At 41.3% G+C, this 22087-nt stretch overlaps 1 protein-coding gene, 1 long non-coding RNA gene and 1 other non-coding gene across 4 annotated transcripts; 2 read left to right on the top strand and 1 right to left on the bottom strand.

Moving 5' to 3' along the window:
* Window positions 1-3612: 3612 nt before the first annotated feature.
* Window positions 3613-9453, bottom strand: TOMM7 (translocase of outer mitochondrial membrane 7). Its single transcript, XM_069860292.1, has 3 exons — window positions 9269-9453; window positions 5030-5078; window positions 3613-3835 (listed from the first exon to the last, which is right to left on the bottom strand). Exons 1-3 carry the CDS (start codon window positions 9369-9371, stop codon window positions 3820-3822), a joined length of 168 nt encoding a protein of 55 aa, XP_069716393.1. The 5' UTR covers window positions 9372-9453; the 3' UTR covers window positions 3613-3819.
* A 1613-nt stretch (window positions 9454-11066) lies between these two features.
* Window positions 11067-16946, top strand: LOC138721711 (uncharacterized). Of its 2 annotated transcripts, none has more exons than XR_011337605.1 (4): window positions 11067-11181; window positions 14210-14246; window positions 14722-15367; window positions 16347-16946. It is a non-coding gene; the product is annotated as an uncharacterized lncRNA (long non-coding RNA). The 2 variants fall into 2 exon arrangements; XR_011337606.1 differs by having other exon boundaries at window positions 14627-15367.
* Window positions 14496-14583, top strand: LOC138722379 (small nucleolar RNA SNORD93). The gene has a single exon (XR_011337693.1). It is a non-coding gene; the product is annotated as a small nucleolar RNA SNORD93 (small nucleolar RNA).
* Window positions 16947-22087: the final 5141 nt, after the last annotated feature.

Below are 22087 nucleotides of genomic sequence, written 5' to 3'. Positions count from 1 at the left end.
GCCCCATGTCTCTCATGCCCCTTTCCGCTGTTTGCTATGCCCACACCTGAGGGCAGCTCCTCAAAGCCAAGCTTGTAGGAGATGCTTTGCTAAGGAGTTGTCACAACCAAAAGCTAAAGAGCTGCTGTCCACCTCAAATACCAAACGGTACCAGGTTGTAACTGATCTTCTGACTCCAGCTGAATGCAATGACAGAAGAGGCAGTTTTAACGTGCCAGTGAACAAGATATTCAGAAGACAGGACACCATATTGCTCCTCGCCCATCAGAACCTCCTGACACTTTGCAAGTATTTCACACACATTTTGGCTGGAGGTGAAGAAACAGCCTGTTTCTTCAGTTCTGGGCTAAGGACAATCCCTTGTTCACAGATACCATCTTTGAAGACCAAACAAAAGCCACTGCTGCCATTGTCACACCCACAGCAAGTGGCTGAGATGCCAACCAGCACTTTCTGACATGGAGAAACATTGCCTTCCTGATGTGAAAGGATCACAGGCATGGGACTGCAGGTCACTGAAGATGGAGAACAGGGCACTCTTCTTGTATTAAAGTCCTCAAGACACCTTTGGTTTTGGCAAGCAGCAGTGAGCCAAGAACCACAGCACACTTTGATCTTCCTAAGACTGGTCCAGGTGGAAACATTCCCCTCACTCTCCTGCACAAGGTACAATAGGCTCCAGAGACAGCCTCCCACCTGGGATATTTCTCTGACACTAAGGTGACCACCAGCACAGTCCACCTCCACTTTGCAGGCACGCAGACATGCAGCTGAAGAATTAATTATCTCCATGTAAGATCAGAGGAAGTTAAATCAAAGTTAGTACAATCTCCACAGCACACAGTAAGGCATCAATGATTTTATTTCACACATCACAGATTGTAGCCTTGAGCTTGGCTGTGGAAGTCACAGCTCAATTTTCAGCAAACTAAACTCACTGACTTTACTTCAACGCTAAGAGTTCATACATGGTCTTGCAGGACTGCATCACAAACCCCACTACAGGAAAGAATCACTATTTGGCTGCAGAAGCCACCAATTCACTTGACAGAGGTCAATACAGTCAAGCAGGGGAGCTCATGTTTGTTCTTTAAGTGTACCCCATCCAACAGTAAAATAAAACGCTCAGGTTTTACCAGAAAGATAGAAAAGTAAAAGGAGATTAAAAATCTCAGACCAAGTAACACCTAACTTCAAGTTCCTAGCCCACAGCCATGACAAACGAGCCCCTCCACTCTACTCCAGAGACCTGCCCTCTTTCCTCTAGCATCACCAAAAAGAAAAAGTCTTGATACTCTTATAAGCATGTCCAAATTTTGTGAAAATGATAATTGCAAAATAATTTTAAGACATTACTACCAAAGATTCCTTCATTTTTAAACACAAAAAATATTCACTCCCATTCTGGTTTTTGCTACCTCACAATTAATTACCAAAACATATGGTTAATGCTTGTTCTTTTTTTTCCAGGAGGAAAAAAAGGTATGTTTATTTAAAGGAGTTTCACTCACCTTTTAGTTTCAGAAAGAGACCTATACTGAATGAAACACCAGCTGTGCAAATCAAATTCAATTGCGCTCGCCTTGAATGTAGTATGAAAGACACTTTTTCCCCTCAATTTGAAACCCAAAAAGTTCTACGCTAATGACTTTCCTGAACCATACTTGATTTTTTTTTTGAAAAAAATAATTTCACTTATTTCCACAATAGCAGTGAATTACCAAGTTTGCTATCCAACATGCTTAGTGAAATTTTAAAATTGCACAAGCAGTATTTATCCAACAATTCCAAGTACCAGAAAAACAATTACTTTTAAGGGAAATTTTCAGTATGGTGAAGTCACAGAATCCGGCCCGTGCTTGATACATCATACTTATGTAAAACTTTTAATGAAAGAGATGAGAAAACTTCCCTATTTCTCTACCTCTTGCCAAATACTATTATTCTTGGAAAGACACCAGAACAACCATGTGGCAGTTAAGACCCACAAACCACATCCCCAAATGTCTGACACAAAACAGAGCACATGAAGTACACTTCTACAGGTGTTTGTGTCCATCTTCTCACTGTACACCCTTGTGAAATGCAAACTTTGATTTTGAGAAATCTGAATTAGTTTATACTGAGTACGTTATCTCTTAGTACTGAATATCTCAGGTTATTTCACTAGATTCAACTGAAGAAAAATGTTCCTGATCATTGTTAAAGCCACTATCAAGTACCAACAGATTATTTCATCACTATTGTAATTAGGATCAGCCAAGAAAAACCATCAGAATTTGAATTATTTCACAATATAAGACATCTAAACAGTTACTTTCATCTCAAATTACCATAAGAAAAAAGGCAGTAGACGAGCTGCATTACGAACAGGATATAGAGTCACAAGAACAGTGGTTTGTGTTCAGTCCTTGCTTTATTCCCCTGCATCTACTATAAGCTATCTCACCATTTCATGACATTTCATTTAATTACCATGATTAATGAAATTTTAAAGAACATGGTTTGCATTAGCACTCATAAATGTTTCCTACTTTTTTTTCTTCCCGATTCTTATATTTCAATGTAACTTTTATCCCCTTGGCTCATTTCTGATTTTCTTGCCACTAAGATCTGCCCTTAAATGCAGCAACATTTTACCATAAATTTTCACAGCAGATGAGAAATTGAGGAATCTCCTATTCCTTACATATTTAATTAATGGAAAAACTGTGTGAGAACACATGGGGTTAAAAAAAAAAATCTGAACTCTAGAATACTTTTGTCTAAACTATAATTTGGAGCCAATAAACATTCTTTTTTAAATCACTGCACAGATACAAACTAGCTTGTACAATTCTAGAAGTGAGAGATCATAGAATCACCAGGTTGGAAGAGACCCACCAGATCATCAAGTCCAACAATTCCTATCAAACACTAAACCTGGATCTACCCAGTGCAGCTTCTGTTTGACAGAAACCAAGCAGTTGCCATTTCAGTGCTTGAATTTCAGTGTTGAAAGGAAGAAAACCAACTGAAGTCAAACCAATAACATTGCAAAGAGCAAGACTTTGGAGTAAAGATAGAGCATACACCTTGCTTAGTGTAATTTCTTTCTTCTTATTGTAAGAGGACTGTATACATATACACACACACAAATGGAGCACTTATATCTTGTCATCCCACACTACCACAAACTATGGAAGATGTACAGTCTTTAAAGATAAATTTGGCAGAAAAGTTTACTTCTTACTTTTTACCGTCTGGCTATGTCAGGAAAAGCATATGTATCTCTCAATCCAGAGATGAACAAATCCACGAGGCAGGAACACACCACCCCTCCTCTGGAAAAAACCACCCAGGTCAGCATAGTGGGCAGCTGCAGAGGCTTATCAATAATCAGGCAAGGAATCGTTAAAGAATATTGGAGTATTTAAATCATTAGCTCAGTTTTCTAGTTATTGTGAAGATAAAAAGGAATCTTTGCCCCCAAAACCATCATAACAGGGATAAGTATGAGAGTTGAATGTCAGCATATTTTAGGAAAAAAAACCCCACACACAACGGGTTATCCTTCCTGTAATAAAGAAATTACTATATTATACTTCTGTAAAGACTTCAAAACAATGTGTATCCATTCAAATCGTATTTATTTAATTACACTGTAGTGCAAATAAGTTAGGTCCATATAAACTCCATTTTGTTGTATGTACAACCTATGTCATTAGCGAACTGATTGAGCCAACTGGTGTAAGTGTCCGCCTCATCCTCTGGAATGTACGAATCTTCAGACACTTTCTCTGTCCATCAGCTGGTTCTAGAACAGGATCGCCACATCCTTCATCCCCAAAGTAGACTGAAAGGGGAGGGGGGAGGAAAGGAAAGTCAGATTTGCTGCATGCACTTGCTTTTAAATGGATATTTGTAATGCATAAGTCTGAAGGAACAGCCCTGTAAATGCATAGAATAAATACTACCCCCTAATACTGGAATAAAGTCACCTTTAAAATAAAATTTAAGCCTATAGTAAAGCGTGAACACGTGCCCAGAAAAATGTGCATCTGTAATGTTCAGATTAGACTGAATGCATGCTTCTGGCACTTATGTACATACACTCTGGTATGAAATACATACTCCATGCTATATAGACACACAGTCAATAGACCAAGTGAATAAGTCTCTAATTGCTAGTGAATCTCAACACAGAAACACTGTCAATAAACAAACACCTTCAGCAAGTTAATTCTTAAGACAGTAAGATTTTACTGAAATTGTAACATGATCTTGACACTTTTTCTAGTTAAAAGTAGCTACCTTGAATCACTGAAACATAAAAATGGGTTTTCTATACATTGTAACTATATGAAGCTAGAAGACTTAATAGACTGCTTTGCAAACATCAATTAGGATTTGGAATATTAGGAATAGGAATACCTGGTTCTGCACAGTAACCAAAGTTATTTCAAGAATAACGGAAGAGTCACACTTAATTAGACTCACGTAAGCCATCCAATAAAACTCAAACGCACAAGAATTCAAGTATTACTATTGCCATAACATTGCAGTACTAACAGTCCCACAAGAGGCAATATGCATAAAAGCACTTTGCTTCACAACAGTGACTAACATTGAAAGACACAGCCCTTTATTTTATGCAGCTGTTAGGTAGCGTTACTACCATATTTGCAAAGGCAGAAGGACATCGGGTTTTGTTTTAAATTTGTGCTAGAAAGCTAAGAAGTTATTCATCAGTATGGAACCTCGCAAAAATTAGTTCTACAACTGATTAGAAGGGTAACTTCCACTGAAAAGGTACAGGAAGTCCCAAGCATTAAAAGCCATGCAAGATTAAGAGAAAGACTCTCCCAAGAATTTGTGTTTTCCTGTCTTCTCGTCTGTATCTCTATAGAAAAAACAACCTCAACAAGCTATGCTTTCACCCTGAACAATTAAAAACAGTGGATGAAAACAACCTTTGCAACTGTTGCTGTCCAGAGACAACACCCAAAACTGCACTGGGTCTGCATGAACATTTGGAACAGATACATACCTCCAGATAGTTGGCTCAGGCATTCCAGGATCTGCACCCCTCTTAAAACCTGAAGTGAAAAATACATTACATATGTATATAAAAATATGTATGTGCAGATTCCTACATAGTTAAATCATCATCAAATTACTCCAGCCCATTAAACTGCAACAAAAAAAGAAAACCTAAAGAGCAGAGAACTGTGATTCATGAAGTTACATACTAACCTGAATAAAAATTGCACATTCTTATCAGGGTTAGAAAGCAGAGAAAATAAATACAAGTGCACAGTTTCATGTATTTAAAAAAAAAAAAAATCTTATCTGCAACTTTATCGGATTTAAAATTCAGGGACAACTAGATATGTGAGATGCAGGAAGTTATCTACGCCAAAGATCCAGACACACATTACATGCACACACGAACGTGCAAATTGTAAATGCTGTTCAGAAAACAACCTAGTAGGGCAGGACTGGTAGAAGTGAGCACCTTAACAGGCAATGTTCTGCAAAGACATCTGATGCAGAACTTAAAAGTAATATTTCAATAACAGTTCACTCAATTCAGAATGACAGAAATCTAAATGTTACATTACTTAAACCTAAAATCTTCTATTTTGACTGGCACTGTTAGAAAAGCTTTTACTTGAGCTTGCAAAGAAACAAGATGTTTGCCAATCTACTAACACACAGGAAAATGGAAATACAGTTAATTACAAACAGTACATCCCAGCTGATGACTCAAATAGCAATTCACTAGAGCATGTGCATGCTAGGGAAGGAGTTGAAGGTTCAGTGTATGAAACACCTTTGCCCACTGGACTGTAAATTAAAAGTCCTGAAGGGGAATCATGCAATTCACGCACTGTTCAACTCACTCTCAATCCTACACTTGCTATCTAGAAATGGATGCTACATGAAAAATACATTACTTCCCTCATTTACAGAAAATAAATAATTAAAGTCAGTTTGCTTGAAATATAGGCCATAAAGGTTAATGGAAAAACTTCTATTAACTTCACGGGTGCTAGGTTAGCTCTTTGAAGATAACCTTGTGTGATTTGAGATTATTAAACATCCTGACCCACTTGCTTCGGTTGCCATACTGTCCAGCAAAATTGCTTTAAAATTCATGAAGCTGTTGAACGGCCACAACCGCTTCAAAGCAAGTTTAGAAAAAACAAACAAAAATTCCCCTGACTAATGACCTGTAATTGCACACTCACATGCCAGGCTCTCTCATATATCCCCTGAGCATCCCATCCTGACCTAGAAAGCCTTTCAGAGAAAGTTAAAAGCTCAAGATTTCTGAAAGTTTCCTCACTTACATCTAGTTTAACATGTATTTCATACACTCAGGGGTCAGTACAAAAATTCACCTTCAATTATTGACATGAAGGACTGTGTAGCCTCTTGCCTTTCCCCTGCACCACACCTTCCCTCCCAGATTCAAATGTCATCCTAGCAGAAAAGACGTTCTTCCCATTCTATAGCGTGCATGCAACCTCCAAATGCCTATGGTTAGCAAAGGTGGCACCTGCATGTTCCCCTCCCATCTGCTTACACTTGATGTCCTTTCATTACAGTAGACAAAGTTATATGAAAGCAACATAGAGATGGGAAAGCACGCTTATCGTCTGGAGGTGTGAGGTTAAACTGCTACAAATTAGTTTCTCACCACTACATAACAGAAACACACTAATATCAGGATGCCTAGCGTAACTGTAAGCACAATAAGATGACTTTACATGATGTGAAGTAACTTAATTAATATCTTCTGGTGTTCCTCAGAACAAAGAGCATCTTACCCATATTCATAGATACTGCCATAAAAGTAAAATAAAAATTAGATCCCAAAACACTGTTGAAATTCCCAGCCAAAAATTATCAGCTAAAAATAATTTATAAACTAAAAATGGAAGTGCAATTAAACATTAAACCTAATACTGCCAGTTAGTTTTCTTCATAGTATTTGAAATTACCTCCGTTACTTGTAGTTGTTAAAACACGTATGTAACTGTTGCAGAGACCAACTTTTTCCTGACTGTTACTAAATGAAGAATCTAAGCCCTTCAAACTGGGCACTGCATTCCTTTCAATTAATTAAAACAACCTACCAACTTTGACTGCAAACACATCAAGCTCCTTCATGTCTGCACTCAAGGGCAAAATGCTTGCCTCTTTTAGATGATTTTCCCAAAAAGCCCAACAGAATTAGGAGAGAAAGTAAGGCAGAAGAACTGCGGGGATCAGCCTTCCTGGGACCTCTTATTATGAAAGAAGTGAACAAAAGCATCAGGCCCATTGCACACGTGCCTATCTTAAGTAGGTCAGGCTCTTGAGCAAGGACAGCTGATGGCATACAGCGCAAACTCCGTGGCCCAGCCAGCTCCATAACAGAAGCAAGTCGAATACATCCTGGGCACCAGGCACGATGCCAAGGCTGATGCTCCACTGAAGATCAGAAACAGGAGACACACCATTCTGGGAGAGACTGTAACCTGCACCTAGCTAGAAATTCAACCTCAGCCAGAGGCTGGCCAACTCCTGGCATCACGAAGCAGAGCTCCTGGCCACATGCAGCTTTGATAGGATGATTTGGGTTGTAAGGGAACTTAAAAGATCACCCAGTTCCAACACCCCCGCCATAGGCAGGGACACCTCCCCCTAGTTCGGGCAGATCAAATCCTCCTCCAACCAGTCCTTGAACACCTCCAGGGACACGGCATCCATTCCTCTGGACAACCTGCGCCAGTGCCTCACCACCCTCACAGTAATAAAATTCTTACTAATATCTAGTCTAAATCTCCCCTCTTTCATCTTAAAACCATTATCCCTCATCCTGTCCCTGCACTCCTCGATAAAAGAGCCCCTTCCCAGCTTTCCTGCAGGCCCCTTTTAAGTGCTGGAATGTTGCTATAAGGTCTCCCTGGAGCCTTCTCTTCTCTAGGCTGAAAAGTTCATTCAGACTGTCCTCATACGGGATGTGTTCCAGCCCTCTGCACATCTTCATGGCCCTCCTCTGGACTTGCTCTAAGAGATCCATATCCTCCCTGTGCTGAGGACTCCAGAACTAAATGCAGGACTCCAGGTGAATTCCTCCTCACACACACTGACTCCTAATGGCAGGAAGCACACAAGTCAGCCTGAGGACTCCAGAACTGAATGCAGGACTCCAGGTAAATTCCTCCTCACGCACCAACTCCTGATGGCAGGAAGCACACAGGTCAGTCTACCAAACCTGGCAGCCTCTGATCGGTGATTAGTCCACAGCTTCACATGCTGCTGAGCTGCTCTGGTGCAGGCTAAGCCTGCTCCCCAGAGGGTCCCTACCCACCGCAGCCACCTCATCACCTGCTCCCAGCATGAGAACAGCTTCCAGGAAGGGAAATGGGCACAAAACACCTCTTTTTAAAAGAAAAAACATAATCAAAATGGGGGGAAAACTTGGGGTATGTAGCAATAGGACAAGGAGTAATGGTTTTAAGCTAGAAGAAAAGTTTATCTGAAAGGAGGTTGTAGAGAGGAGGGAGCTGGGCTCTTCTCCCAAGTGACAGGGGACAGGACAAGAGGGAATGGCCTCAAGCTCCGCCAGGGGAGATTTAGGCTGGACATTAGGAAAAAATTCCTCACAGAAAGGGTCATTGGTCCCTGGCAGAGGCTGCCCAGGGAGGGGGTTGAGTCACCTTCCCTGGAGGGGTTTAAGGGACGGGTGGACGAGGTGCTAAGGGGCATGGGTTAGTGTTTGATAGGAATGGTTGGACTCGATGATCCGGTGGGTCTCTTCCAACCTAGTGATTCTATGATTCTATGATTAGACTAGACACTGAGGAAGAAATTTTTTTCACGAAAGGTGGTGGGACACTGGAACAGGTTGCCCAGAGAGCTGGTGGATGCCCCATCCCTGCAAACATCCAAGGCGAGGCTGGCTCTGAGCAACCTCAGATGGTTCCCATCCCAGGAGGCGTTTAGAAGATGAGGAGCGCAGGGACGTGGTTTAGTGGCTGTGGGGGAGGGAGTTTGTGGGGTTGGACTCGACGATCTCAAAGGCCTTTTCCAACTTTCCAACCTAACCTGTTCTATGAAAGCTACAGCGCAGCTCTGCCCCCCCCCCCGCCCCGTGTCCCTCAGGCTCCGGCCGCGCATGCGCCGTGAGGTCCCGTTTCCCCCCCCCCCCCCCCCCCCCGCGCACGCGCCCTTCCTCCCGCCTCCCCCCCAACCCGGCTCCCTGCTTCCCCCCCCCCCCCCCCGCGCCACTGACCGAGGTAGAGCACGACGGGGATGAAGCCCCAGCGGATGGCGAACTGGCCGCCCTTGAAGAGCTGCTGGAGCCGCTGCTTGGCCTCCTTGCTCAGTTTCGGCATGCCGGCGGCGAGGGACGGAGGAGGGAGACGAGGAGGAGGAGGAGGAGCCCGGGCGCCTTCGTGACGCGGCGGCGGCGGGCGGGGCCGAGCGGGGAGGGGGCGGGGCCCGCGCGCCGCGCATGCGCACTCGCTGCGCCCGGGCTGCCCCGGATGGGGGGGGGGCTGCTTGAGGGGAGGGGGGTGAGGGGCTGCTTCAGGGGTTGGGGGGGGTGTGGATAGGGGCGGGGTTAGAGGGGGGTGTCTGGGCGTTTGGAGGTTGTTTGAGGGCCTGGAGGGGTGCGTGGGTGTAGGGGGGTTGTGGGGGGTGTGGGTCTCTTCCAACCTGGTTATTCTGTGATTCTGTGATTCTGTGAATGGAGGGTGTGGGGGGATGGAGGGGGGTGTGGGTTTTAGGGGGAGTTGTTTGCGGGGCTGGAGGGGTGTGTGGGCGTTTGGAGGTTGTTTGAGGGCGTGGAAGGGTGTGGATGTAGGGGGGTTGTGGGGGGTTGTAGGGGTGTGTGGAATGGAGGGTGTGGGGGGATGGAGGGGGGTGTGGGTTTTGGGTGGGTTGTTTAGGGGGCTGGAGAGGTGCGTGAGGGTTGAGGGGGCTGGGGGGGTCCATGGGAGTCTGGAGGTTGGTTGAGGGCGTGGAGGGGTGTGTGGATGTAGGGGGGTTGTTGGGGAGTGAAGGGGTGTGTGGAATGTAAGGGATGGAGGGGTGTGGGGGGGTTGGGGGGAGTTGTTTGGGGAGCTGGAGGGGTGTGTGGGCGTTTGGAAGTTGTTTGAGGGCGTAGAGGGGTGTGGGTGTGGGGTTGTGGAGGGGGGTGCAGGGGTATGTGGATGGGAGGGGTTGGGGGGTTGGAGGGGTGTGTGGGTTTTGGGGGGGCTTGTTTGAGGGGCTTGGAGGGGTGTGTGGATGTAGGGGGGTTGTGGGGGGGTGTAGGGGTGTGTGGCATGGAGGGTGTGGGTTTTGGGTGGGTTGTTTAGGGGGCTGGAGAGGTGCGTGAGGGTTGAGGGTTGGGGGGGGGCCGTGGGATTTTGGAGGTTGGTTGAAGGCATGGAGGGGTGTGTGGTTGTAGGGGAATGCAGGGGTTTGTGGGTAGGAGGGTATGGGGGGCTGGAGGGGTGTGTGGGGTTTGGGGGGAGTTTTTTGGGGGGCTGGAGGGGTGTGTGGGCGTTTGGAGGTTGTTTGAGGGCGTAGAGGGATGTGGATGTGGGGTTGTGGGGGTGCAGGGGTATGTGGATGGGAGGGGTTGGAGAGGTGTGTGGGTTTTGAGGGGGCTTGTTTGAGTGGCTGGAGGGGTGTGTGGGTGGGGGGTTGTTTGGGGGGCTGGAGGAGTGTGGGTGTAGTGGGGATTGCAGGGGGTGCAGGGGTATGTGGATGGGAGGGATTGGGGGCTGGAGTGGGGGTGTGGGCGTTTGGAGGTTGGTTGAGGGCCTGGAGGAGTGTGTGGATATAGGGGGGTTGTGGGGGAGTGAAGGGGTTTGTGGAACGGAGGGTGTGGGGGGCTGGAGGGGTGTGGGGGCGTTTGGAGGTTGTTTGAGGGCATGGGAGGGGTGTGTGGATGTAGTGGGGTTGTGGAGGGGCGTGCAGGGGTATGTGGATGGGAGGGGGTGGGGGGATGGAGGGGTCCGTGGATGTTGGGGCTGGAGAGATGTGTGGATGTGGAGGGAGGCTGGGGAAGATAGAGTGGGGGTAGATGGGGGTCCTAGGTGGGTGTGTTTACAAAAGCTGTGTGTTGCCTTTGTCTTCCTGTAGGTGCTGTATTGATGTGTTTGTGTTTCTTTCCAGGAGCTTTCCAGATGTGCACCTTTCCAGAGGTGCCTTTTGGTAAGTGCAAGGAGGGATGGAGTGAAAATGCTTTGGGTTGAAACTGGAAATGCCTCTCCATGTTTGATATGAGACTGTGCGATATGTTCAGACTGTGGAAACGCAGAGTTATAGGAGTGAAAGTTTGACTAGAAATATGGGTAGAGATGTTCAGGTTTTAGACGCAATATCTAAAAAATGCTGATACAGCACTTAGGGTTTGTTGTCATTACAAACTCAAATCCTGAGTGAGTACTGAGGCATTTTCTTTTTTAACTAATAAATGAGTGGTCTCTACAAGAACCCCTTGCAATGTCTGCACGCCGCAGCTACTGCCTTTGACACCACGTTTAAAACGTCTTGCTATGTGACATCGGTGCCGTTGATGCAGCTAGTTATGCTATATCTGTACCATGTTTTCATTCTTTCTCAAATTGGCTGCTGCCTGCTGCTGTAATGCCAGATCCAGGTCTTCAGGTTCCCAGTATTACTGATGCAACCACTGTATTTAACAGTGGAAGTTTGTATCATATCTGCTAGCTGTATCAGACTCCTGTCCTACACTGCAGGGAGTTTAATTGCACGTGGAAACTCTGAGAGAAGTTCTTTGAAGTCACTCTTTGTGACAGTGCGGAGATCTGCTCGGCTTTGTGCATAGCCAGGATTTACTTACCAGACACGGTTAAAGTTCTGCGTGTAATGTATTGCTTTGCCTAAGGCAATTATGAAGTTCTGTAGCCATTTTGTCATATTAAGAATATCAACAGGTCAGTGCTTTCCGGTCAAAAAAAGAATCCTGGGCTATAATAAATAACACTTGTACAAATACCTCATTTCTTCTGCTGATGTGTGGATGCCTGCTCTGCCATTCTGAGATGATCAAAATAAGAGCTTATAGTTTGTTCATTGCTTTCCAGGTATGGCAAAGTAGCAAACTGCAAGCCATGTGAGGGATTCTGGCAGCCCACAGTGTGCTTTTGCCACAGTCTACCAATAATCAAAATTGGGGAGGGGGGGTGGGATAAAAAAGTGTTTTGGTGATGTGGTGGCACGAACGTGCTGTCATGTTACAGAACGCACAAATAGCACAGGTAAACCAGTCCATATACACTGTGCTCTCATACGCATTAAAACATGTTGATGGGGTATTTGTAGTCATGTAGCTGAGACATATTTAGTGATACCTAATAAGTACAGTGGAGACTTAGAGTTCGTGAGTGGCTTCTTTATAAACTGAATAGCTTGTCCCAGTGCTGTAGTTCATCAGCAGGTGAACATAAGTATGAGCCTTGGAATGTGAGCCCACACCTTCCCCAGAAGAATATAGTTTCATGACAAATAGCACATGACATATTTTCTTTATGCATTCTCAGCCATGAGGAGCAAGAAAGTGTGTGCCAGTAAATGAAAGCACATGTTGTGTCAGTTGGCTTTGTGAGAGTTAGTTTTGCTTTAGGAAGTTTTCAAACAACCAGTTCTGGCTTAACTCCACTCTGCAGCAGTTAAGCTGCTGGGATAAGTAGAAAAATATTAGCTAGATAGTTTCATTTCACTTCAGAAAATAAAGTGTTCCCAGTATCGTCATGCAAGTAGGGCTTTTTCCATTTTGTTGTTAAGCAACAGAGATGTTTTTACTTCAAAATAGTACCTCCAGAGTTATGGAACACTATCAGTAAAACATCCGGATTTATGGAACATGCTAATAAAGAGTCTTCTGTGGCAGTCTTGGGCAGTTAGTAATATAAATTCATCCATAAAAGACAGAGCTGCCTCTGAAGTGTTTTATTAACTTGATTAGCTGTAATTCTGCAAGTGTTGTGCTTTCATGGCAAATAGATACCACTAAAGCTCATTGTAGAATGGCCAAATGTTTCTGGTTTAATGAGTGGGGGAAGGAATTGAGCTTCTTCTGGGCAATATTGAATCAGGGAAATGCTACTCCGTCTTACAGCTTTAGCTTGTCTTAGTTGTTTGGTGCAAAGGATACATTTCAGGTCCAAGAGTTCCAAACCTCTAAAGCTTTGTCTGAACACAACACAAAGTAAAGCCATGCAATGGTGCATGTAGCTCAGAAGGCTGAAGAAGGAGACAAAGTGAAGTGACATGTGAAAGTGGAGGAAAAATCACTGCGAACTACATCAGAAACCCCTGCAGACCTCTATTATGTATTTACCATTCTCTCTTTTGAGATTTCCCCTTCAATTTACTGTCAAGAAACTGCATTAAATTCATCTGCTTGGGAACAAAGTTCAAGTTTTACTCTGTTTAGGAGGAACTTGCATTTTGAAGATACCAAGTTAGACATTTTGTACTTGAAGATACACTGTAAGTCAGTATAAACAATACAAGAACATAAGGAAGAGATATTTAACAGATTTCCATTACAGACTGTATGTGGTGTAATTAAAACCAGAAAAAGATACTATATTATCACCAGAAATTCTGTTTCACTCTATTATTATGATTAAATTTTCTCTTTTAATTGTGTTCTAATGACCCTTTTCATCCATTCTGCTCTAGCATCCCATTCGTTTAGTCTACTAAATCCCAGTTACACTGCAATATTATTGGTCTGGGAAACATAACTTGTCAGTTTGTAGAGACCACATTTCACGAAAAGACAAATAGAAATGGAAAGCACTAAGGTCAAAATAAAGAAGACTAAGACCTGGATTATTTGGGGGTGAATATGTTTGAGTTTTTGCATTCAGCACGTTTTCAAAACAAGTCTGGGATATAAAGCAGTAATCCGTATTGAAAAAAAATCTGTCCAAATTAGAATCTCTTTCATATGAATATCGGAGTGATACTCGTTGGCTGTACTCCAGTCACTGTCTGATATGGGACATTTCCAAGAAAAGTGGTGTTATCAGTTGCCTATTTAGAAAATTAGCAAATTATCAGAGTGGTGGGAGCAAAATATGAAGTGTAGTAATTCTGTGTGGTTAGTACATTAACTAGACAATGTGTTTGTTTGAAAATGAAACAAAACTAAGTGATAACATGCAGCTGAGTGCAAACACAGTAATAATGTCATTTTTCATTACAGATCCTGAGGCCCATGAAGGAGAAACAACAGTCTTGAGGTGAGACTGTGTTCAACAGAACATCATCAAATGTTTTCACACATCTTTGAGAAGAACTGCTGTTGTGCTTGAAAATTGAATGTTAGCTGCTGCACAATTTTACTGTTGTTAGAAACTTGACTTTCCCATTCTCCCCATCTTCATTTAGTAATGAAGTGTTATATTTAAAGATAATGATACCTTTTACCAGAGGTAGTTGCTCTAAAAACACAGCAGTTCTTAAATGCGCGTTTTTATGATTGCAGTACTTGGCCGAGGATGAAAACAATAATCTGATTCCTTGTCTTCTTTCAATGATACGCAAAAATCTGATGGATTTAAGGATTTTCTGAGGCCAAAACTAATATCCATGCTTACTCATTCTTTGTTTTTAAATTAAGGGATGTTTTTAGCATCTGAGAAGTGAAGATTTCAGTCATTCTAGGAGGATTTTCCTCTAAAGATATTTGAATATATACCTTTTATTTGTCAACAGATCCTAACTACATTTTTGTTGCTGAGGAATAAGTTGTAACAGCACACATCTGTAAAGACTGTAAAGGACTTCAAAGATGCTTGGTTTAGGCACATTTTTACTGTGGTTGAAACAAGATGAGAAATCAGTGAATATATTGTGATTTCCAAAACAGTCTGCTGTCTGTGTACTTGTTTTTATACCAATCCTGATGGTAGTAGGTTGTATTAAGGTGAGGCTGCTGTGAAACTGAGAATGTAAGTCTTTGCACTCACCTGATGGCATTGCACGTGAAAATGAAATACTTCTCTTTGATACAGAACACAAAAGTGAAGCATATGAAAAATAAGAATTACAATCAAGTCATATTCTGCATTTGTTGGAATAGTTTTTCTCAGCATCCATCTACAAAAAATAAACGTGCTGCTGAAACAACTTTTCCTTACCATGAAATATTTGAAAATTGTAACTGATTGATGCAGAGCATTCACTTCACTGATTTATGATAGGGCTTTTGGATGTATTCTTCCAGATTTTACAAAATAAATGCGTACAACAACAAGAAGCTACTGATTATCTCCTGATTATAAACAAAGAGAAAACAAGTACTAAAGCAAAGAGGACCTCTTGAGCTCAAATATGCTGGATGGATGTGGAACAGGTCCATGTGGGTTTTCTGCTAGAATGTGAATTTGTTGTGTTTCTAGCTTAAGTAACTGTTAAAGGTGTATATATATAGTTACTGTGCATGTCCCTAAGTATCTTTTTCCTTTGACACCTCCAGAACGTGTTTGTTAAAATTAAGATTTTTTAAAAATAAATATATAAATTAAACCTGAATTTAGCATAACTTTAACTAGAATTTAAAGCACAGCTTTAATTCTTACTTCAAAGATAGTCTAGGTTTTAGTGTTGTCATTATACCAACTTGCACAAATTGCAGAGTTCATAGGATAAGAGCTGAAAATATGTACATTTTTACATTTTATTAATTTTAAACTATTGTCAAGTACACACACAAGCATATATTTGCTATATGTTGACAGCCTAATTCAAATACCTGCAAGTTCCTTTTAGATTCTTTCCACGAATTCATAGAACACCAGCGACCTTTCAGGAGAATAACTGTCAGTGTGACAGTGCTGCTGCTTTTCAGTTAGGATTATTAAAACGCTCAAACAGTAATCTTCTAGAGATGCAGAATGGCTGTCATTTCACATACTGTTTTTTTGGAGTCTGGTTTAAGAGGGTAATTTGTAACAGTACGTGCTGAAGCAATTAGTAAGAAAGAAAGAAAAAAAAAAAAGACCAAAAAAAACCAGAAACCAAAACAGTAAGGACAGATTAGATGTATGCCTTCCACTGCTGTAAAATATTATATGAACTCCTAAAAGTTTCATGTTGAATTATAGCCATTTCAGCAAGAATATTAGCAGATACAGAGGACATCCAAGGAACTTTGAAAGTTCCTTATGTTCTGCTTTATACAGTCTGTTAGGCATACTTCGCACAAGCTATGAATCTGACCCTGATCTTCAAGCATTTGAAAGGTCCAAGTAAAATGACATTTCTGTAATATTTTTATTCTTTCCCTTTTTTTTCAAGTGCTTGTTAAGTACACATCTACAGAAACTCTTTTATTTTAGGTTTAGGTAACAGTCACAAGAGATTAGATGCTGTTAAGTGTAATGAAGCATGAAGATGACAAGATAAATGAACCAGAGGCTTTTCAGCTTGATCACATCCTGCAGTGCATAATGGTACAGATTTTGTATTCCAGACACAAATGTCACCTTGAGATTGAAATCATACAAGATCAATCTATGTGAGTAAGTATAACTAAGATAGCTTCCCCCTCAGTTACCTTCCTACTTAGAATACAGAAAGGAGAATGAGTCCTCCTGAGTTAAGAGATGAGTTAATTGCATGTGGGATTTGTGATGGAAAGGTCTCTCTAAAATGGACACAGTAATAAATGTTATTGTTCTTTCCTTTCACATACTAGGAGGAAAGACTGCTCCTAGTGACCAAGTACTAGACTATATTGATACTGGTCTCGTTTGTGTGATTCGTACTTGATTACTACATTTAGCACTATGTATTAGCATTGTTTATGTATGGTAGCAAAATATTTTTCTGTAATTTTTTCTAATAAATGTCTTTAAGACCATGTACAGAATGTTACTTCTTGTCTTGTACATTAGTTCCAGCAGCTCTGATATGAATGATGCACTGCTGGGCTTTTGAAAGCCTAATTTTTGAAATCTGCCAGGAAGCCACGGTGGGACTTCTAAAATAAATTTATAAATTATTTAACTACTATTAATTTTTTTTTAATAAATTATAACCAAAGCTCTCAATACATTGTATCGGCTTCTAATAATGTAGTTCCTCCACTTTATTAGAGAAAGACACTATTGATCCAAAATTTATTAGCAGTGTTTCATTGAAGCCAGTGGAGGGCAGACTTGAACTGGAAACTATTTTTGCTACTTCAGTTACTTGAATTTAAAATACCAGATAGTCCCTCGAGCTCAAAGCTGGTGACAGTCTCATCACTTTTCTACTATTCTAATTACACTTGTGCTGGATAAAAGCTTCTTTACAATTGCTGTTCGACAAAATGAGTGTTTTGCTCTGTCGCAGTAAGAATAGTGAATGTTTAAATAAAGATGCTAATACAAAAGTGGATAAGTCAGTGTATTAGCAGCTGTGTATTATTCGCAGGGGAGAATCCATGCTACTTAATAATAACCCATGTATATTTTAAAATGTTTTTTAAGAGCTAGTGAATATCATCCCCATTTTACAGATGAAGAAACTGAGGAACAGAGTGGTAGCCTTGCAAGTTACCCATGTAGATGACCTACAGAAGCTGGAACAAAATGCAGATTTCTGAGATCTAGTTCAGTGCTCAAGCATATCTTTTGCACAGATGAACTATGACATGTCTAACTTGCAGACATTATAGGAACGATTACCATCAGCCCAAACTGCTGAGGCTGAGGAGCTTACGCTAGTGAAATAGGCAGGTAACCTGACAGACAGGTTGGAGCTCTTGAGAAGAATATTCTCCTCAAGAAGATGGGTGGTGATCAGATCAGATGGCTAAAGATCTGCTTTAAGAATAGTACTATGTTAATAAAACAAGTACTCTGCATTCTTATACATGTCATTCTGTTCTACTCTTCCTAAGGAATTACGAGTATTTCTATGTAGACTTTTAAAGCCATTCTAATCTCAGTTCTAGGAAATGTTAAAAGTCAATTTGCATACAGGCGAAGGATTAAGATGCTAATAGCCTGTTTCACCCTTCCCTTCATCTTTAATTATGAGTGTTTCAAATTTTAAGTGCTAGAATAGGCTTCCTATTAACTCACCAAGCCCACCATATTTACTATATTTGTGGTCAGTAACATTCCTAGGAGCAGTGTGACTATTCCAGTTTCTTTATATGCTTAGGAGGTCATTACCCATTATAATAGCTTTTTAAATTGGAAATATACACTGGGTTTTTTTAATCTATAATCTGTAGTGTAAACTGTTCTTTCTGTTTCTCAAGAAGACTAGAGACATGCTGTTACAAAGCGTGCCATTCCCAAGACTTGTGTAACATACACCACAGAACATTTGGTGCTGCATATTGAAAGCTCCATTTGTAGAATGAGTGAGCACATTGTACGGTGCATTTTTTCCTTTTTTTCTTGCTGATGATTTGCAGTGAACATTTATTCATGGTAGGAATTAGTCATTGGTTCTTAAGAGGTCAATGAAAAGGACCACATTGAACACTGTTAAGCTATTAAGGTGTTATTCATTTTTGCTGTATTTCCAGACTAACATTAAAATAGGAGTCAGAAATATCTGGCAGTGATTTAAAGTAAATTCAAACAATGAGGGAATTATTCCAAAACTTACTGTAAATTCAAGCAATGAATTTCAGGGACATCTTTCAGACAACTTTATGATATCCTGTTACTGACTTTTCAAGTCTTGTGTTCAAGAGTACTGTGTGAAGGTTTGTAAGAAAAGATTAAAAGAGTCCACACTAAGTTCCTTTAAGATTCTTGAGGATTTCTCCTTGTACTTTGTATTTTTACTCCTTGCACAGTTGACATCTCCAAATAGTTGTCACTTTCCACAACTCACAGAGGCCTGAAAATGCAATTAACTCAAAAGGGAAAAGATTATTCTTACCTTCTGCAGAAGGAAAGCTTTCCTCTTCTCAAAATAACCACTAATTGAAGGCATTTATTTTCTAATTTGATAGTAAACCACTGTATCCCTTAGCTCAAGAAGAAATGAGAAAGATAACAATTCAATTAAATAAAACTACTGCTTTGAGAAGTGTGGTTGCTAGCGTTAAATTTCTTCAGTTCATCCCTAATTATAAATTGCTACCTATAAATTTAAAGAAAACATTCTTTTATACTCCCAGGGCAAATGCTATGATTTTGAGAAGGCTACATATAATATACCACATTTTGAGTCTAAAATTAAACCTTAGTTTCAGCTTAAAACCAGTGTTTCCCAGAATGTTTTAGATTTGCTATATTTCAGTGTGAGGAGAATTCTTTAGGGTATTACATCGTGCATTTGCTATTTTTGTCCTTGTAGGCTATCCTGTTTAACTGCACCTGTCACAAGTCGCTGACATAGGAAACACATCTTAGCCACGGTGTCACAAATGAATCCAGTTACAGAGAGAAGAACAAGCTTAATATGAAAAAGGATTTCAAGGTTCTACTTCCAAGTAATAGTGAGTAGCTAAAACAGGGCTAAAAGCCAGGACCATGCAGACTGCCACGGGCCAGTTTTCAGTTGATCAACACTAGTTTTTAATAACTAGCTGCAAAAGACTAATTAGTGACTTTACTGTGCTATCCTACTTTTCAAAGTGTCTAATGCTATGATGTGGTAACGTGCTCTAACACTGGCTGCCAAATGCAGGCTCCATACCGAGCACTGATTAGGGCTAGCAAATCTCAGCTTCAAGAGTTAAGGTGAAGTCAGGATTTCACCTCCTGTCAGCAATAACATAAAACTTCCATTGCTGGGCACAAGCAAGAAGATAGTAAACCATGAATCGTTTGCCTTTCTTCCACTAACAGTAACTGTAGAGCAGCAACTTCACGGCACCCATAAAAGCAGTCTATCCAAATCCTCCGGCACATGTCGTGGGAACTACGCATTGTTAGTTTTCCCTTTACTATTTTGGCGTAATTTTCTTACATTTTCTTTTTTTTTTTTCAAGCTGTTTGTACTGGCCACTTCAGTGTTTTGATTATTTTACACGTAATTCAGCATTTTAATAAGGCTGTGCTTTGGCCTGCATAGGGGGTGGAGAATCCCACACAGATTTTAGAGTTTTCTTTCACTGATTGTGATACCTTAACATTAATAAGCTTTGTTTACATTTAAACAGAGCATTCATCAACATGCTGTCAAAAGCTGTGTGGCATTAAGTGATATATTTTTAAGAGATTATAAATCCTAGTGAAAAGGGGATCAGGAATATCTACAGCAGCTGTAGAGATTTGTAACCAAAAAATGAAGACTGATATGAATGGAAGTGCATGCAAGCACCAGCAGAATAAAGGGTTAAAAGAATGAACTAATGAACTAATACAGAATTTTATTCTGTATTAGAAAGCTTGTGGAGCTTCTGCCTCAATATATATTTGGCACAGGCTTTATCTCAAATCAAAAGATGAGCACTGGGGAGAGGGAAAGCCGGGTTTGTTACGAATCATATCTGCCAGACAATAAATAGTATGTATTGGGGAGGAAAAAGTGATACACCAAAATAGGTTTAAACCTCATTTGCCCCCTCACGCAGCTGGACCAGTTGTCACTAGAGTAGGTGACATGAAGGATACTCTCAGTCACGTTAACTCCAGGAGCTGCTAGCGGCAGGAGATAACTTGACTACCAGAGGCTGCAAGAAGGCTAGCCTAGCCTCTGGTGCCTACAAAAGCCACCCCACTGGCTATGCTTAGGACCTCCCATGCTGATCCCTCGCAGCGGGTCAACAACAACAACTTTTGACTTGCTGAGCAAGACAGGTCACAGCAGCTCAGCACAAAGAATAATCCACTTTCTAGGTCATCTCCAAGGATTAAGAGTCTTAATTCAGGCATTACTAAATTGAGAAGGGTAACGAAGCTGATGAAGGGGCTGGAGAACAAGTCTTGCAGTGAGGGGTTAAAGGAACTGGGATAGCTTAGTCTGGAGGAGAGAAGGCTGAGGGGAGACCTTATCACTGTCTACATATACCTGAAATGAGGTTGTAGTGAGGTGGTCTCTTCTCCCAAGTGACAGGCTGAGAGTCCTCAGTATAAACTACTACAAACATTTAGACAGAGACCTAACTCCATGTGTTCCAGAAACAAGTGGAAAAATGGATGTTTAAGTGGTGTGCTTTCTCCTCTAGTCAAAGGTAGCTGGATCCTTTCTCACCTTCAAGCAACCAAATCCTGTAAAAAATCTACTTACCTTTTCAACCAAATATCTCATGTTATTCACTAGTTTTTATTCTAATTATTAGAGAATAAAGATATTTAAATGCACTGGCTACAGTATGCACAGTCTAATAAATTGGACTAACAATAGTTTTCCTGGCATCACAAAATATCACATTTTTGCATGACATCCAATATTGAGATGTCTGAAGCAGAACAGGAGACACAATTGATCTGTGTTGGAAAGTGCCTCCCTTTCACAATTAGTCTGGCTGGCTTCATTAATCCTACTTATCTGCCACACCATATTGTCCTTCATGCCAAACGCATAGTGTTACTTTCTAATTTATCCTCTCAGATGAAAAGTGCCGACATGAGAGAAAGTTAGAGGAATGTCTGGCGATAGATTCCTTATTATCCTTTCTAAATTTTCCAGTAACTGTGCCATTACCTCCAGTTTTCAGTGGATGTAGGTAGCGGCCCTGGCTCTATCACCCCCAACAACTGGCTTCCCAGGTTTAATGCTTTGTCTTCTTTCCCAGTCCTCTGGCCTGAAAAGCTGTCAGGACACTAACGTGGAAACTATGCTAAGTTTCTAAGCGGTACTTTCAATCAGGCACAAGTATATTATCAAATAGAAAACAAACATCTGAGAAAACCAGTCCTTTAGACAACTCTGCATTTTTTAAGTGGGCAGCCAAACCCGCTACAGATGAAAAGTAGCCAGTTTTCAGCTACCTGGGGATATTGAATCAGTTTGGGACAGCTCTGCTTAGCTTCAAGAGGTCTACAGAAAATCTGTATTTGGCAACAGCTCCTTTTTCAGTAAATCTGTACCTGCTTCTAGGGTCTATTCCTGCCACTTCATCTATTTTCTTTATATTTAAGTCTATTAACAGTAAACACCAACAGTAGAAAAGAAAAAA

Source organism: Phaenicophaeus curvirostris, chromosome 6 (assembly GCF_032191515.1).
Source record: "Phaenicophaeus curvirostris isolate KB17595 chromosome 6, BPBGC_Pcur_1.0, whole genome shotgun sequence".
Classification (NCBI taxonomy): domain Eukaryota; kingdom Metazoa; phylum Chordata; class Aves; order Cuculiformes; family Cuculidae; genus Phaenicophaeus; species Phaenicophaeus curvirostris.
Note: the sequence above shows the minus strand (reverse complement) of the source record. Positions and strands in the feature narration are given on the sequence as shown.

Bases quoted from the DNA above. Each gene is read 5' to 3' on its own strand.
- TOMM7 (XM_069860292.1), bottom strand. From the start codon at position 9,371: ATGCCGAAACTGAGCAAGGAGGCCAAGCAGCGGCTCCAGCAGCTCTTC. The intron at 5,079-9,268 runs GTCAGTGGCGCG...TTTTCACTTCAG, and splicing joins CCCCGTCGTGCTCTACCTCG to GTTTTAAGAGGGGTGCAGAT.